At 41.2% G+C, this 18,604-nt stretch overlaps 2 protein-coding genes across 3 annotated transcripts in view; both read right to left on the reverse strand.

The window, feature by feature from the left end:
• Nucleotides 1-784, reverse strand: part of LOC107315845 (WEE2 oocyte meiosis inhibiting kinase) — a 32,350-nt gene extending 31,566 nt beyond the window's left edge. Inside the window, exon 1 of one of the 2 annotated variants that reach the window (XM_085521376.1) lies at nt 573-784. In XM_085521376.1, coding sequence (XP_085377502.1) covers nt 573-784 — 212 coding nt within the window. The remainder of the gene's footprint in view (nt 1-572) is intronic. The other variant, XM_015866691.3, reaches the window with a different exon arrangement.
• A 21-nt stretch (nt 785-805) lies between these two features.
• Nucleotides 806-18,604, reverse strand: part of AGK (acylglycerol kinase) — a 28,505-nt gene continuing 10,706 nt past the window's right edge. Inside the window, exons 7-15 of the mRNA XM_015866723.3 lie at nt 16,846-16,940; nt 15,188-15,257; nt 14,321-14,400; nt 12,244-12,301; nt 10,528-10,675; nt 9,325-9,422; nt 6,745-6,815; nt 3,224-3,308; nt 806-1,478 (exon numbers count right to left, since the gene is read on the reverse strand). Coding sequence (XP_015722209.2) covers nt 1,341-1,478; nt 3,224-3,308; nt 6,745-6,815; nt 9,325-9,422; nt 10,528-10,675; nt 12,244-12,301; nt 14,321-14,400; nt 15,188-15,257; nt 16,846-16,940 — 843 coding nt within the window. The 3' untranslated portion in view covers nt 806-1,340. The remainder of the gene's footprint in view (nt 1,479-3,223; nt 3,309-6,744; nt 6,816-9,324; nt 9,423-10,527; nt 10,676-12,243; nt 12,302-14,320; nt 14,401-15,187; nt 15,258-16,845; nt 16,941-18,604) is intronic.

An 18,604-nucleotide genomic window follows, 5' to 3' on the forward strand; every position in this document is an offset into this window, starting at 1 on the left:
GGTCAGCACTGAGTTTGGTTCCAGCATTACCAAGAAAACCAACCTGTTTCTGCCCTTTCAAAGCAGTTTGATTTCAGCATGCTGACAGCAGAGGATGCTGTTGCAACAGCATGCAGCCAGGATGCTGTCTTAAAGAAAAGTGACTGGAAATCGATTCGCTAATGTCCTTACTTTGACTACGGCCAAGAATCAACAGATGAATTCAGAGTAGGCATGGAGACTATGTACAAACAGCAATCACATCAGAAAAAATAACCATCAATTGTTCTCAAGTAAACAAGGCAGAATCGAGTAAACTTGTACGTTATAATAAAGCCAACAGATAACCTTGCTGAAGTCAATAACACTTCCTTTCAGCAACTGAAGTGAAGCTATTAAAAAAAATAAAACAAACCCACTCAAAATCAACAGAGCCAATTATGGAACTGGGGCTCAAAGGGCTTCAGGATGCATAAGGAGTGATGAGCACTGTTTACGTTAATAAGAAATGCAACCAGGTACAATTAATATTAAAAGTTATTTTGAAGCCCTTATTTGTCTCATGCTACTACAGGAACAAAGGGAGTACTTACAAGAAAGACTGATTTGGCTTGTTAAAGAGTATTTCCACATGGACTTCATACAGCTCCAGGTCAATGGTGATTCTCCATTGTGCTTCTGTGTAACATACTGAAACTTGATCAAAAGAATATATTTCTACTATGTTATTAGCTATAACTCTGTGCTGTTGAATCTGGCAAGGTGAAGAGAAAACAAGTATCTTACCAAGATAAGACCGATACATACTGGGAATTTTCAAACTTGCTTTGAAATCATGCCACTGATATCCAATTTATTTTGGGACAGAGTAGATACGCGTTCAGCTGTTTCATATAGCAATTCCCACATTTCATATACTTAGCATTAAGTATATGCTTAATATACTCAATAAACCGCCCCAAAACAAATTCTTCCAAGATCCCAGCTTTCCTGAGATTTATACATAGATGATGTAAACTTTTACAGTGCAAGGACAAGTATTCTTTCATTTTACTTTAATATACAATTGCATTAAAGCAGTAGCATCTGGCACACAGCACTCAACCTGTAGTGCTGTGCATGGAACACAATTGAATTCAGGGGGGAAAAAATGCCATCAAGTTAACAAGCAATTCTTAGAATTCTAACTTGCATTTTCAACCCCCTTGAGACTAGCCAAATAGCCACCTTCAGTGGAGGTACCTTGTGTGTAAAGTAGCTGAATGGCTTGTTAATCTGGTGGGGTTAATCCAGTTAGTGAGGACATGCCTTGAAGAGAACCTGGCAGGAGTGGTGAAGAGTGACCCCTTTGGTATTAATTCTCATTGTACGGCTGCACGGAGCATCTGCTCTCTCATCCTGGGATCACAGAAGAACCGAAGTTTCCGGGGTAACAGCTTCACCTCCACAGGCATAGCTTCGTATTCCTCGTTATCAATGCCAAAGGATCCCTCAGTGCCCTGCGTACAGATAACAGTACTGGTCAGGGCCGAACAGCAAACATTACTTCAGCAATGCTGTAATGCCGAGACCTGATTTTACTGATTGACTACAGTTCAACAGTTAGTTGGGTGCTAACCAAGGTGACAGCCTCCCCATGCCTTCCAGCCCCTTCGGTCTCAACTACACAGAGAAAGCTATTCTTCACTGCACGGAATGTACTGAGAGTCTGTGGTGTAATGTTACCTCAGTTAGTTGTTAATTGGTGATAATTAAATGCTAGGAAGATTTAATGACCCACATTGTTTATACTGAAAGACTCTTTGCTCTTGAAACTATTTTATATGTGTTTGGCTCTTCTTGGTCTGCCAGCAGTGACACAAGCTAATCTGCAGAAGTGCCTGTTAAATTACTCCTATTAAACCCACGTTACAAACACCTTTTGGTATTGTTTTACTGTATTGATCTGAAATGTGAGATGCAAAGTATTTCACAGGTCAGGAATTACTCAGCAGAATTTTCCTGAGCTTTTACTTTAATGCTGATAAAGTCACCGATGATTAAAATCATTCTTCAAAATGGCAGGTTGACTTTACCCGCACAAATCTGGTGTCTGCTCTGCATGCACTTCATTCACTCTAGGCAGGGCTGCCACTTTGACACTTAAACTAGCTCCAAATGAGCTGGTACGTCAAAGGAGCTCAGCCTGGAGAAAGCAGCATAGGTCTTGTAAATCACAGAGCTATAGCAGTCCACCTGGATCAACATATCCTACTTCTCTCAAAACTGGTGAGACTGGCCTGAGCTGTCTCCAGTTCCTTCATCAGCTCTAGATCAAGGGTTCAAAAAACAGCACTGCTCTGTGGCATGCACAAATGCTCTGAAGGTCTCAGCTTGTAGAATGAAGAGCTGATTTTATACCACGACCCTTACCAATGGCTTATCTGTACTTAGCCCGGACTCCAGAGTATTCTTTCAGAAACACAAGATTGCCACAATACTAATTTGAGGTAAATATTAGGATGCTGACTAATTATTATGTAATTCATAATTTTCACTTGGTAGGTAAAGTTTTTTTTTTCACTTTTTGTTGTGTTCTATTCTCCCTTAATATGAAATCTATTCTCCAAATGGTATGAGGGCCCTTGAAGAGGTACATGAGATTGACTGAATGCCCTTGCAAAACCAAGAAACAGCCCATCCCAAGGCTGCAGCAACATTCCCTTCTAAGAGGTAACACCAGACTAATCTAAACTACTCAGGCAGACACAGTCTCAGCTTCTTTTTCAGCCCGATCTACTCAAAGTTTAGCGAAACTTCCATGTGTTGACTTGAGCCCCACTGCCCAACCTCCTTCCTACCTCGTCTACATAAGACACTGATATTTATCTTCTCTATGGCAGATCCCTTCTAGGGTAAAACACAGATGGGGAATTCTATCTTCAGTACAATGGTGAAGGTTTGTCTATTCAATGCATATGAGTAAGAGCTCCTTTACAGCCTCCAGCACTGCATATGTGACAGGTTTGGGGAGCAGTCTAATTCTTGGCTAAACAAAACTCCCCCTCTAATTCACAAACCACTTGGGCTGCAATTTCTGTATGTGTCTCCTGGCTGGGGACTGACATGCCGCACTGAGGAACAGAGTGTCTCATCGATGGTATACTCAACATCCCAGATCTGGAGTAGGGATTTCTTAATGTGCATTATCACGTGGCACTAGGAAATGAATTGACCAAGTTTCCCCACCCCCTTAACTTCTCACCTCTGGAAGTTGCAAGATGCATCTGCTAGCTTGGATGCATTGACTGTCTTCAGGACACATATGTGGATCACGCATCTTCTGACTCCTGTTTCAATCAAAAGAGAGGTAAGCTAAGCAGAGGGTTCTTTAGAAACAGCCACCTTTAGAGCTGACACATTGTTACGGGTTTGTAAATCACTACGCAGTTGACAAACCTGAAGGTTATATATATGCATACAAATACTTGAGAGCTTAACTGTGAGAAAATAAAATACAGATTGCCTCTTCTGCTGCAGTCAGTATGTATCAGTATGCACTGACAGCCTCCAACCAACTTCTACACTGAGGTTCACTGAATAAATCTAAACATACTCTTATAGCACAATCTTGTGCTCCTCACTTATATGCCAAACAGTGCAACATCCACAGTGGATGGCTGCCATCTCCTCCAATTCCACACACCTAACAGCAACCTAAAAAACTCTTAACAACAACAACAACAAAAGACAAAATGGACCACACCCCACCCCTCTTTTTGGTCCCTGTCTAGACAGACAGCAACACACAGATAGCTAAGGGGACAGCAGAGCTGCGTGGTCTCAAGCACAGCACAATTATCACAGATAGATATTCTCAGATAGACAACATCAGCTGTCCCCAGCGACTCTGTCCATTCTGAGAACTGTTACGAAAGCAGTAATTTAAATAACTTTATCTTGCCTGGGAAAAGAAGCCATAAAAACAAGTCAAAAACATCCTATACACCAAATATTCCATACCCTAGAAATGCAAACTTCTCTTAAAATCATAGAAAATCCCAGAGAAAGAGGCTGAAAGAGTAGGAAATAACCAAAGAACAAAGGAATAAAAGCTCAGACACCAAAGGAAAGTCAGGGAAAGACAGGAGCAATATTAACTATGAAAAGTTTGTTTTAATCCAGTATGTGTATGCTAAAAGATTAATGAATGAATGAAAGGGAATTAAACATCCCTCTGGCAATATAAATGATAAATCATTGATGAGATGCAATTATACAGTTTATGCAGTGCTGTACAAATATGCAACAAGATTTCCTGCTTAAGGTTTAACCTGCTCAAAGTTTAATATATAAGGTCCTACTTACTGTACTCAGGTGAGTAAGATTATTTGATCCACAAATGAGGACCTACATATATGCAATTACGGGATCAAGGTTTGCACAACAGAGACAAAAAATGTAACTAAAGAATGGCCAAAGGAGAACTTCACTTGCCACGACTGCAATTCTAGTGATCCTACATGAAAGGACCACAAAGTCATAGAATGGCCTGGGTTGGAGGGGACCTCAAGGATCATGAAGCTCCAACCCCCCTGCAGGGTTGCCAACCTCCATATCTAATACTAGATCAGCCTGACCAGGGCCCCATCCAACCTGGCCTTCAACACCTCCAGGGATGGGGCAACCTCCCTGGGCAGCCTGTACCAGCACCTTATCACTCTCTTACACGAAACAAGACAGCTAAAGAAAACAGGAGTAAGAACAGAAAGTCCAATAGGAATATTTTCAATTTATTTAACTCCCACTCCATACACTGAGCTACAAAAATACAGGCAAGGAAAACCTACTGTAGACAACAGGTAGGTTTAATCTAGTTCTTGTCTCCAGAAGTGGCCAATGTAAAACTCTGTAACAAGAGTCTTTACACTGCAGCTGATCACTGCACTCACCCCCTGGAGTGACCCCTCTCCATGCTTTCACACCAAGAATAGAAGCTGGCTCCAAATTCTGGTGGAGGCGCTTTAACAACAAAACAAACAAGCAAAAGGCTTCTTTGTACATTTCCAAAGGCAAACTCTGTTGGTGCCAGGCAATGGGGAACCCATAATAAGGACCTGATACAAACCAAACTGCCAAGGGGCATTTCTACAGAGGGGAGCTGCTCTGAGCACCTCAATTTTGCCTTGAAAAATCAGTGTTTTATTTCTGTTCAGACTCTTCTCTGTAGGAGTAACTGGGTCCTCCTATTGCTCCCCAACACATACACACCCCCTTCTCTTTTGTTGTTACTTAAAGACTTGGGCAGTGTTTAATCAAAAGAGCTCTCTTGGAGCTTTGCTTGTACAGCAGCTCCAACTTGTTGGCAGTGTCTCTGAGGAACTAGTTAGCAGGGCACGTCACTGCTCATGGGAAGCTTTTTCTGTACATCCACAGAGAAAAAACGTGACACGCTGCTGTGTGAACCATGTCCAACCCACATGGAGGATATTGTACACTGGGTGTGCAGTCAAACACCTCCCATTTATACCACCCAAAACCATCTACAGTTTTTTTCTCAGACCAATGTGTCCAAGAACCCATTACACTGTCTCCTTCTACTTCATTTCCCCTTTCTACTTTCTACTTAGGTTTCTACATTTCCCCTTTAAGAGGCCACACTTCTCTTGCTGCTGCTCCTCCTTTTTTTCCGTAGTCTTTAAAGCAAACATCTCAGTCTAAAGCATACATGGTCCTCATGGCTCATACAGCCTAAAAGCAGTTGCAGGTGGCATCCTGATCCACTATGAATGCATACATCAGAAGACTATACGCCCACTGTAGCTCACAGGATGCTCAAATAAGGTGTGTACTTCTGCTATTAGCGTGACAAACAAGACACTCATGCAGGAATTCCGAGAGTGATGACAATCAGGTGAAAAACATACTTGAAAATGTATTTCACCCGATTTCACTAGAGGGGGCCCTATGACTAGAAAACAGTATGAGGAAATAAAGAGGAAGAAGAATACAGAAGAGCAGCCTTGAATTTAGTAAGAAAACCGATTGGTAATAAAAATTGCACCAAAGACGGAGTATATTTGCTGGTGGGACAGCATGGAGGAGCTGGAAAAAGCAGTTCTGATTAATATTTGGTGAGAGCAGAGGAACAATCACATTGCATGATAACACCCCAAACACAGGTAAGAAATGCATGCTCACTCTTTCTCTGTGTGCTGCCTCTTCATACCCACAGCCTCCCTGCTCAGCATATGACACATCTGCTTACAGTCCTTCTGTAAATTCACATCTACAAAAAGTTGCTCAAGCTCAGATCTCTCATCTTCAAGGAGTTACTGAAGAAAAAGAGCCCTTCACTTAAAATCTGTGTCTCATCAGAGTTCAGAAATTCCAGGTACCACTAGTGGAAGCTTATCAGCTCTGTGACTCTTAAACCACCAAGCAGCAAGAGGCAAAAGGTTCTGGAGTTAATCTTTATGGTTGCCTACAAAGCGCTGGTTATGATGGTGTTGTCCAAGTAGCACCATCCAGTCCCAGTGGACAGAAAGATGAAAGGTACATGAAGGTAGGAAGAACTCAAGGTAAACTCATCTGCCTTGTTTCCAGAAAAAGAAAATCTGTAAGAATTTTAAAGAACAAAGCAATCTCTGCAATGCATCGCTGACCTTTGCTGCAGAATTCTACAGCAGAATATCAGAGAGAAACATAACATACTCTCCCAGAAAATCAGCATTCTGATTTGCATGGAGATTTGGGCATCTTTTATTGCAGTATTCCCATACTCACCCTCTGTTCACAAACTGTCCTTTGCTGACAGTATCTGCTTCAATGCAAATATTCATGAAGTCTTCAGTGCGCTAAGCAAAAAAAATAAACACACACACACACAAAAAAAACAGATTCAGAAATGAAACAGTTGATATTTCAAAACACCACGCTCATGATAGTGAAATACGTTACAAAACAGCCAGCTCTTTGACCCACTGAAAGAAACAAAATATGCATTTCATGCTTTTTCTCCTTTCTTGACCTGTGGGACGCAGATTAAGAATTATAGAGAACAGTTTCTCATTGAAGATTACAGAAGAATAAACACCATAAGAATTGAAATAATGGCTCACATGTTTGGCTCTTGTTACGTCTGGCACACTTATTAAAGACTGTTAGGTTGGATGTTAGGAGGAAGTTCTTTACTAGGAGAGGTCCTGGAACAGGCTGCCCAGGGAGGTTGTGGATGCCCCGTCCTTGGAGGTGTTCAAGACCAGGTTGGACGGGGCCCTGGGCAACCTGATCTAGTAAAGGTGTATGTTTGGTGGCCCTGCCAGGCAGGGGGGTTGGAACTACATGATCCTTGAGGTCCCTTCCAACCCAAGTCATTCTATGATTCTATTTCTGCTCACAGAGATTTCTAATCAGTGGATCTCTCATGACCTGAAGCAGTGGTATAATGATGCTGCATTTGGCCACCAAACACTACAGTAAGAGAATTTTAACCAATACAATTTTGAAATCAAAGTGCTCTCGTTATTACTCCTTTCAATTCCTTACTTAGCTACTTCCCCACTTGCAGCATTAAACTGAGTAGACATTAAAGCTTTTGCTGAGAAAGCAACTTTGATTAAGATGTAAATCATATTTATTTATTTTTTAATTGAAGCAAACGTTTCTGCTCTGGCAAAAGTCCTAGCACAGATACAATTAAAACGTCAAAAGTAAAACTGAATACATTTAGAAGTGGAACTCATTTTGTTCCTTTGCTGTATCTGCAGAGGTAAGTTTGTCAGTGCCTGAGCTGCACCTGCATAGCTTTATCAGCTTCGCAGGAGAGCCTGGGCACAAGTGAGAAAGAAAGACAGGACTGGCTGGCAGTATTTAGCCCTGATCCCTGATGTCCATTTGACAGTACTGTGATTCAGCTTTGATGGCTGCAGGGAAAATAGCTTCAAGAGGAGGATTCAAAGTCAAATATATGGGGTGCTGATCAGTAGCAAAGAAGATGTAAGATCAAGATACATCCAGTTATTGAAACAGAAGAAGTACAACTGCCCTAATTGGATGTCACCCATTTATCTGGGATATGGAAGAGAAACAAGAGAGAGCCCTACACTGTTTCTTTGTTAAATAAATTATTAAAGCACATCTTGGAGACATAAGGGGGAAAAAAAAGGAGGGGGGGATGTACAGGCTAGTTTGTGGCAATGAGATTTTTCAATTCCTGATAGGTCTTTCTCACATCATATCAATGACTCTAATTTAGGGGACATCTTGACAAGGGATATTTTGTCCAAAGGACAACAGAAAGTCAGTAAAGAAAAAAATACTCTGGTAGGGGCAGTCTTATTTCTACAATTACCAAGACACCGGCAGTGCAAATCAGAAATCACTGATGGAGAAGAAACTAACGTTTATGTAGTACAAGCTAAGGAGAACACAGGAGGAAATCTTAAGTCTAGATCTGCCTCATTTGATTTTTATTTATTTATTTTTTAATCTGATCCTACAAGGATAACCTATCAACATAACTCAGATTTTCAGGTTCTTAAAGAGTCTGAATTCTGTATCAGAAACACACTGCAGAAAGTCCAGCACCTCCTGTCAGTCTGGGATAGTGGCTGCTGTTTACTGCAGCCGAGAGAAAGACATGTAGAGAAAGAGATCACTGTGCTACAGTTCTCCAGCAGAATTAAAGACTGGCATCTACCCAAAAAGCTTTCATAGCAATGACATTGCACCAAAACATAGACATAAGCCAAAGACAGGTAATTAAAGCACTCAACAAAGAGCACAAGCCTTATGGGCAGGACATGACAGAAGGCTATCATAGGAACAGCGCCCTTGCTCCCTTGTTCTGCTCTTCCACAGCCACCCACATTTCCTGTCCTCTAACTCACTGTAGCCCCTGTCCTTTCTTTAGTGCCGTTTCTTCTTAACTCTTTGCTCTGTAAGTCAGAAGGGAGACAAGAAGCCTCATTTCTAGGCAGACATTCATGTTCACAGCTACACTCCAGCACTCACTGATCAAATTTCAGTATCTGATTTCCCCTCTCCCATGGGTCAAGAAGGAAAGGAATATCCATTCCGATGCCTTGTTTCCTCCCAAGTAGTGCTAAAGCTTCCACTGAACTAATGAAACCTCCAAGTTACATAGATTCTTCCTGATCGCACTGCTTTTGTTTTACAGAAGTCTCCAGAGCTTTTATACCAGCTAGGTGTAAAAAAGTTTGCCTTTTCCTAGATTCAATTATAGGCTCCAACTTGCACAGGGTACTGCTTTACTTATGAAGACAAAAGAATGTGAGTTAAGCAATAAAAGAAAACTGTGTGGGCAGGGAGCATTTGGAATCCAGTGAAATACGATGGTCTTACTGTCAGATCAAGCTGTCTGTTCTGAGTTGCAATGGAAAGCTCAACGGTGGAGAGCTTCAGTTCTTGCCAGTCCTCCGAGGCAACCTCCTGGGGTATTTCTATGAAGCCAATACAGAAGATAACATTAAGGGAAATTTACTTAAAAAGATAATCATTTCACTGCTGAGAAGTACAAAACATCAATACCAGCCACAAAAATCACTCTGACCCACTATGACCACTATAGCTTTCTTTCTTTCAAACAGCAAAAGTTTGGAAGTACTGTAGAAAAAAAAAAAAGGAAATAACCACTGATGTTCACACAGTGGCAGGAAAGACTATCAAGCACATTATCTGGCAGACCTGTGAGTTCTTATGCAGAGGGATTAACCAACCTCCTAGACTAGTATTACAGGAACATTTAGTGCAGCTACCACAAAGAAAAACCCTAGGATAGCCAGTGTTCAGGATGCTGTAGTAACATGCACCTTAGGAAAAAGCTCCAGGGTTTGGTTCTCCCATACAGGTCACTTAGTCCATGTCTCAATCTGAATCCCCTCTTCTAGCCTCTAGGAAGAACGGGAAGCACCAGTTGAGGCTGTATCATTACATAGCGCACAACGTGCATGCTCCTTTTCTTTTGCATTCTGCAACATGAACTGCCTAACTAACCTCTCTGGAGTGACTTATGGAACACAGCGAAGAGAATTTATGCCTCAGGTTTCCAAGTGAGGTAGTAAGAGAAACTTCAGGCTTCTGCACAGCTCAAGTTTTACTGCCTCCTGCAGTAATGCTTGCTGTTCTGTTTCAGCACTCCTTCCTTCCACAAAGGAAAACAAGAGATGCTCCTTTCTCCACACAAAGAAGTCATTCTACAGGGGAATGAGATACTTCAGTGGCAAGCAACCGTGAGCCCAGTGAACACAGTGAGTTCTTTACAGAGGCATTTTTGCTTATAACATCACAAGTATTGAACTACTCTGTTCTATTTCTGAAAAACATTTAAAAAAAAAAAAAGAAAAAGAAAAAAAAAAAAGTATCTTGACAAAGTCAATGTTGAAATTGCAATAATTTTTTGGAAAGGCAGAGAAAGGGACAGACGTAAGAGAGAAGAAAAAAACTAGTGGAGAAAAATAAGACCAAACAAAACAATCCACAGCTCTGATCTATCAGGTAAGTAAAGGCTGCCTGTGACTTTAGACCATAACACCACACACACCTCACCTTTTCGTGGAGGTGACCAGTATAAGCAAAGTCGTCTGTAAAGCCTCACGTACAAAGGAGGCCTGGATGGCTTCTCCTCCGGCTCATCTGGAGGTCTCTCAGTTGGACCCAGATACATGAGAGCAGCTTGGTGTTTCTGAGGCCATTCCTTGGATTTACATGGAAAAACAAACAAAAGACAGAGGGTGTTTTGTTGTGAACCTTATTGTTTATTCTGCTGATTCCTACAGCCTATTCATCCTGTGATCACAAGCACTACTTCAGAGCTACACAGATGCTGCCACTGCCTCAATCTACTTTTTGGTCTCTAGATTCACTCAAAAAAATCAAGATCTGATTGTATAGTCAGGTGCTTGTGGAGTACACAGCAGGTCTTAGGACAAGTCACCTAAGCTTGATAGGGCACCTGAGGAAATAAAATAACACATAATTCTCAGTGAAATTTCACATTCCAATGCCAGAAATTGATGAGCTATAGCTGAATCTTAGCTCCTGAAAACATACAGACACTGACCCCATAGACAAAGTTCATTTTCTCTCACTTTGTTTTAAAACTTATTTCTGAAACACTTAGAGAACTTAGGGATGAAATAATACGATTCCTTTTAAAAATGTATTTCCATTTCCAAGGACAGTTACAGCAAAATCAACCAAGATATAGTGCACAGCAGCAAGGACAAGCTTGGAAAAGATTAAACTCAGCAGACTGGGACCATTTCTTACAGAAATTAACAAAATGGTAACATAGGAGGCACATAAAGCAATGGATAGCACAACTGGGGGAGATCAGGTAGAAACCTTTTTCTCTTAATAGCTGAAAAAGTGGGCATTTCTCTTTAACCTTCAGCAGGTTAAACAGATCCTTTAAATGCAGAATGAATAACTCACCAGTGAGACTCACTATCACTGCCACTCACTAAGGCCCCAAGGAAAATGGGAAAGGAGCTGGAGAGAGGTGAAGAATAAGTTTCCCCTTAGAATATCAGCATACAGAATCATCATCTCAAATCTCTTGGGGATGGGGAGCAGGGGGAAATCTTTCATGAATACATTACAGCCTAACTCTTTGGCTGCACGATCTCATCTACCACTGCAGCATCTGGGTATCCCCACAGCCTTTTCATGAGGCTTCTCATATGTTCAGAGAAAAGGGAAAGGCACATGAGAGAAAGTGCCTTCCCCCTCACACAGGTCAAATTTTCATCTTTCTAGGGTCAGTTTTAAGCAAGTTAAAGGTGAGATAGAAGACAGAAGCTATGAATCCTCATTTCCATTTAGCTACATGTGGAAAACTGATTATCACTACTCATGAGCAGCCTAAATACATACGTAACTTCTGCCAGATAAATAAATCATAATGAGGTGTTATCATAAGAAATACTGTTTAGAAAAGGTGACAGAACATGCTTAGTGCTGTGTTCAGCACCACTGCTACTCTCCAGCTCCAAAGGTGGTTACTGGCTCCCCCTGGTGATCTTGCAGCAACAGATCCTTAGAAAAGATTTTACCTAAGGCAGAGCTATTCTGCCTCCCATTCACCTCTTCATAAGTTAGAAATTTTTAATAACTGATAGGTTTTTCAGCAAGTTACGTTTCGCTCCCATTTTATATTGCTACCAGAACGCAGATAAAGTGTACAAAGCAGTCAGCCTTTTCATTTCCAAGCTACACAATCATCTAAAAAATATCACCTCCATCCCTCAGTTATTTTTTTACCTTAAACGTACTGAAAAAGTGAGCTGCTTTGGTTTTCAGAGGCCCAAGGTACCAGTACCTGAAAAAAGAACAAAAAGAACTCTTAAGACATCCAGATGATAATGGAAGAAGGATAATTCTTGTATGGAGTTAGGGCACATAGATTTGTTAGCCAAGTCAGTGCTCCCCTACAGCCTTTAGCTTTGTGATACCACAAGTTTCTACACACCAGCAGCTTAGCAGCAACATTCCATTCTTGAGTTACAGATCACCAGCACACAGCATACAATCTTCCCTACAGGCAGCCTGGCATGTGAGTAGCAAAATTTTATCTTGTTAGGCAACACAACTGGGACTAATTTAAAGGTTTGTGGTCCACAAACCTTTGGTTTGTGAGATGCACCTCTACAATATGCAGTGAAGAGTGAAGTTGGAGGAAACAAAAAAATGAGCAGCAAGAGATCAGAACTGGAAAACATTCATTCGCCCCAAAGTATTCTCAAACCAAAATCAGTGTTTTACAAAACAAAAATCCTGTCAGTCATGAAATACAGTACAGAATCTAAAGACATGACTATACTTAGGTAGCTTGGTACACATTTTGATCATTGTCTTCCATAAAAGAAGGTCAACAACATACATTAAGCACCATCAGCTGAACAGCACTGAAGATGTAAGGCTATCATTAACTACTAAGGCGTGCAGCAGTCACACTACTTTTCCATCAAGCCATGAAATTGCCTGTAAAACAACGAATCCTCAAAAATGTAAAACTTAGTACTACGTATCCGCCAGGACAGTGCTTAGCTTAGAGATAGCCAGGCACACTTCTGGAACTGCAGTTTGCAACTCAATTCTCTTTATACAAGGTGCCTTCTTTTCAGCTTTACTGGAACACTACAAGTTCACTTAGCCCAGAATTCCACCTTTGTCAGGGATCAAATGTTTACATTTAGAGAGAAGTATAAAAAGAGGACAAGGACACAGGGTCCTTAACCAAAGCTTGCTGAGCCTCCATTCAGTTGTGGCTGAAGTGCTTCCTAAGCTGGGCATGTTTTCTGGGCACTCAAAAACGTTCATGGAGAAATGAGGTTTGTAGTCTTTCACACTGCCCCAAGTATAAATGGTGCTGTCAAGTCTCCAGCACGGCATTCGTGACTCTTATGAAAGGCAGTGGGTGCAGGAAAAGATGCAAAGGCTGACACTAGATATATAATAGGGTATAGGCAGGAAGCCTAGTAAGAACACAGAGAGGAGAGAAGTGCACTTCCTTAATCTTGGGGTTGCAATTAGCAGGAGAGCCCGCAGCATAGCCGAGTCAGCACCCACACAAGCAACCAGGCATATCCTATGTTTCTCCAGCACAAGAACTCAGGCTGTTTACTACATCTCTCCTATCCCACATCACCTCTCAAACCTACTTAATTACCTGCCAGATGCCAGAGGAGGGCTACCTCCTGCTTCCCTGCAGATAGCTCATTCACAAAACATATCATATTTACTTAGTGGTCAGCAGCACCCTGTCCTGCAATTTCTCTATGGCAGTGTGAGCAACGAGCTGATTTGACCCCGCTGCTCCTTCACCACATAATGCCAGTAATTTGATACACACAGACAGTGGCACGTTAAATATCCGCTTGGAGAAAACCCAATGATTATTAGTTTGGCATTCAGAAAACCATCACCAGAGAGTGAGGTCCATGTCATTTCTGGCAGGAGCTGAACGGCATTTCTACTGCATTTGATGTCCCTTGTTGGAATTGAGTTACAGAATCTCCATCCTTTCATTGGCAACTGATGAAAAACAACAATCCATCACTTTACTTCGACTTTACTCAAGGGAGAATTTTTTTCCACTGATGCAATCTGAACAAAGGTCCAGAGATGGGCACCAAAAGGCGAGAGGAAAGCAATTACCTTAAGAAACGGTCAGCACTAAATACATGTTTATTTCAAATGACAAAAACCCTGAAATGTTTTACACTCGTGTGTGATGCTTAATCTAAAAAGAGTGGGTGCTTCTGCTTGTCAAATATCTATATTTGCAACAGAGGGTTATTTTTTTAGACAAGATGCTTCAAAAATGATGTTTTCTTACTTGCTAGCTTTAACTCCCGCATCTCTGTAAGATCCCCATCTTAAACCACTCAGTGCAAACACGGGCTGCTCCTTTTCTCCCTGCAAAGAGAATTAAAAAGTGCAAAATTGCATTCTCTTATCTTTTTTTTCCAACTTTGTTTTTTGAAAGCAGAGAAATTTCATTTCTATATAAAACCTGAATTCTGATTAATCCCGAAAGAGAAATCTCACAGAAAAGGCATGATAAATAGCTAACAGCCATAAAGGTCAACCTGAACTTAAGTGTTACACATTCCATTTACTCCCAGCGAGAAACATAAAACATGAATTTTTTAAAGGGTTGACTGAGTTTGACTGCACACCCAGCAATAGCCATTTTGTTCTGTGGATAGTGTCAGCCAAAAGCAAGATGTTCTTATACAGCAGCACTAAGTTCCTGCTGCAGAAACCTCTGTTCTACAATGTAACAGAAAAATAATAGATACTAAAAAAAAACTCCATACTGAGCACAGTGGAAGGCTTTCCCATTTCACACCTTTCAGTTTGAAAGTTATTCATTCTGCAATGCACGTGAATTTATTAAATCAGCTTAGACAGCTATTGTTATCTCTCACTACTTCTACAGAAATATTAATTAAGGTTCACATTCATCTAAACTCTCCTAACTCCCCCCAAAATATATTCAGCCATTCAAGTATTTTCTCCATTTTAAACTAGGTGATGCTGTAACATACAGTGGAGAAGTGACTGCCAACAGGACTGCTGATATGATAAGCCAAAATTCACAGCAGCTCGACACAGAGGAAAAATAGTCTATTTAAACAGAACAATGCAAGCGTAGGAAAGTTTTAGGAATGTCAGGCTCCAAACAAGCAGACGTTTTTACCTTGATCTGCAACACATCAAGTGGAACTGTCTCTCCCTTCAAAATAGCCAAGGTAGCGTTAGTAATATGTCTGAAAAAGAAACAGGAAAGAAAAAAAACAAACAAAGGCAGAAGGAATAAGCTTTAAAGTGATACTTCTTCCCCCCCACTTCCTCCCCCAGCAGATTCCACTACCATCCTGGTGGGGCTTTTTCTTGCAGCTTCAAGAAAAGAATTATGCCAAAGTGCTGCACTTCCTTGAAATAAGAAAGCAAACCAGGTGGGTGTGAGCTGTGACAAAGCCTAACAAAGCCCAAAGGCATCCTAACAAACAGCAAAGACCAGAAAAGAAAAAGGAAGTTCCCAGCCTAAGCTGTGCAGCAACTCTGTTAGCTGCTGTTTTGGACAAGTATTAAGGATCCAAACATAGTTTTATTTTATTGGCAGTGAGAGTAACAACCTAGGAGGGAAGGGGTCAGCATGACACCCATCTCAATTCACATGCCTGGGACTGCATCACCTTGGTATGCCAACACATTTTCAAGTTCTTAATTAATTTAAAGCTACCTATTAGCAGTTGTCACTTTGTTTTGGCCTCCATTAAGTCAGGGACATTAAATAAGATACCACCTCATTTCTTGTCATAAAAGGTAGCTCTAATGACTTTGTAATCAATGTGCTCTTGCTCACAAAAGAAATCTCTACACTTAAGCTTTGAAGCATGCATTTCATTGAAACCTCTTTTTTTTCCTCTAATTAAACAAAGTTGGGTAAAATTTAAATTCCACGCTGTGCATAATTCCACTGTTTCAGCTGGAAAGCAACCAAGCCAAACAGTTTTCAGATCCAACCCAATATCTATGTAAATCAACAAGTCAGACCGCCTTTGGCTTCATCAGGCTTAGGACACTGAGACAGAGAAGGAAGCTGTTTCTTTCTCAGACTTTCTTTTCTCCTGGCTCCTGCCTTCCCTCACTATCTCTGCAATTCCTACACCCCAAAGAATAGCTCTAATAGTGACAAAGGAACTGAAGTATTTCTTTTTAAAATATCACTCCAAACTCCTTAAGTCAGGTTCTGTTACATGTGTGGGTTGTTCAGCAACCTACTGACCAAATTCCTTTCAGCTTCACCGGTATGCTGCAGTATCACCTGCACAGTTCATTACCTGGGGGTAAGAAGATTACTCATTTCAAACAGCTTCTTTAGAACTCAAATGTAAATTATTATTTTAATCTTTGCTACTGATTGCAACCTTGTCCATCCTGCTGAGCTTCAAAGCACTCCGGTGGCATTAATGAAGGATGTTATGCCAGTTGGATCATGGATTTTATGTGTGATGGACACCAGCAAGGGCCCACTGAATAAGAATGCTAATTAGTCACTGGGAGAACCAGAGTGAACAGATTTCAGTAGCAAGGAGAAATATACTTGTTAGCATGGAAGGAAAGGAAGGGAATATTGAAAGGGAATTAAGTGTGAGGAAAAGAGAGATTAATTGACTAGACTTCAGTTTCGAAGTGGACAAAACAATTTTATATCAAACTGAATCATCAGGCTCTGCCCAGAGACCGCCAATTTCTATGTAATATAGAAGAAAAAGAAAGCGTCGAAGTACCAAGAAGCACTGCTTCTTGAAAACAAACAAAAGCTGCATTTCAGAAACACTTAATACTTACTGTACTTGGTTCACACTCTCAGGGTAGAGAGTGTGGCTCAATGTGCAGGTCTTTCCAAGAGGTATGAATCCTATAGGAATCTTACTGAAAGCAGCCTGGACACACAAGGGGAGTAAAATAACATTTGCATCAGTTGAATGAAGCTTTCTGTATGGAGACCACAGCTGTGTCTGATATCACCCCTCTGGCACTACGCAGCCAGGCAATTCCTTAAATGAGGCAGTAATACACAATGACTCAGAACACGGCATCCAAATCTCTGAACCCACCACTGCCAACTGGGTGCAAAGGAGCTCTCTGTAATCATTACAAGCATTGTTACGTGCAGGTTGGCACACACATCCCAACTAATGCATGGATTCTGTCAGCAATCTGCCATCTTTCTTAATACTGATGGAGGCAGAGCAAGCTCTGAATCTCATTTACCACTGCAGAAATGCCACTCTGGTAGAGTAACCTTGTATGGCAAAGAGATTTTTTCAGTTAAGAAAAGGAAATTAATAGATTCCTCCTGCATCCAAATCACGAAGCAGCAGAAGGTCTAATTTTTGAAACTCACTGACCATGTTATTTTTCAGTTCAGCAAAAGGGCTCGTTGGAGGAGCAAGTTATTACACTGTACCTCAAAATAAACTGTGCTTCTTGGATCATGTCAGCAAATCAGTGTAAACTACTGCATATCACAATGTACCATCTCCCTTCTGGGTGCTGCTATCAGCAGTGCCACAGCACTGCAAATCCATGCTGGCTAAACAACATCGCTCTCACTTCATGCCTACCTGCTCTCCCTTGTTATCTCTGTCTCACCTGCAAGTCTTAACACACCTCAAACATCCTTTGCTCATCTTCAGCACTGCTTTCCAGCTTGCAGCAAATGCAGCAAGCTCTGTTCCCTTGGCTACTAGGACCCACGTTTCTGGAACACCTTGCACAAGCTCTCCTTATCCAGACAACAGTGACATGACATACCCGAGAAAGGGAAGCAGAGATCAAACTGAGGGGACTGAGCTGCAGGTTTTTACTCCTAGGACAGAGTGATATGAAGGGCAAGAAGAATTTGCAGGCCAAAGACATGAAGTGACACAGTGGCAATGTCACAGGGCAGTAATCCACCCAAAAACAGTACTGGTTGCAGAATTTTCTGTTACTGCAGATCAACATGAGCTACATCAAGATAAGACAAAAATACAAAAGAAGTAACTAGCCAGTAAAGCCTCCACAATGTTTCTTTCAGAATCCTTAGATTGCAGAGGTCTCAGGGGTTAGTTATAACAACACTAAATTTAAGAACACATGATGTCTCAGAATGAAAAAACACTGGCAGAGCTGCAGAGTTTCTCTTGCCACACTCAGACAAGGCAACTGCCTAAACAGATACAGTTCTAGCTGCCAAGGATACCATCAGAATCTTCTCTGGATCATTTAGTTGAGCTTTTGCCAGCTCCTGCCAGAAGGTTTTGGGTTTCTTCAACAGCACTGTCGGAAGATTTTCGGAAAAATCTCATTTCCATTAGGAGGGATCTACCTTGAGAGGTTACAATTAGTTCTCTGTGGCGATCTGCACAGGCAGACTCACTGCTTGAAGAAAAGGCAAAACAATCATAAAACACCATAGGCATGGGCAAACCTAAATTCAGTTTCAAGTCTGCATAAATACAAGAAAAACCTGCATTTTTTGCCCAATACTTGTGCCACACAAAGCATACACAGCTGTATATGGGTGTCTGAAAGTTGTGCATTTGGCTTCTCAATAAATCCT

The sequence above is a fragment of the Coturnix japonica genome, chromosome 1, assembly GCF_054131305.1.
Source record: "Coturnix japonica strain WE chromosome 1, WE-NBRP24, whole genome shotgun sequence".
NCBI classification, from domain to species: domain Eukaryota; kingdom Metazoa; phylum Chordata; class Aves; order Galliformes; family Phasianidae; genus Coturnix; species Coturnix japonica.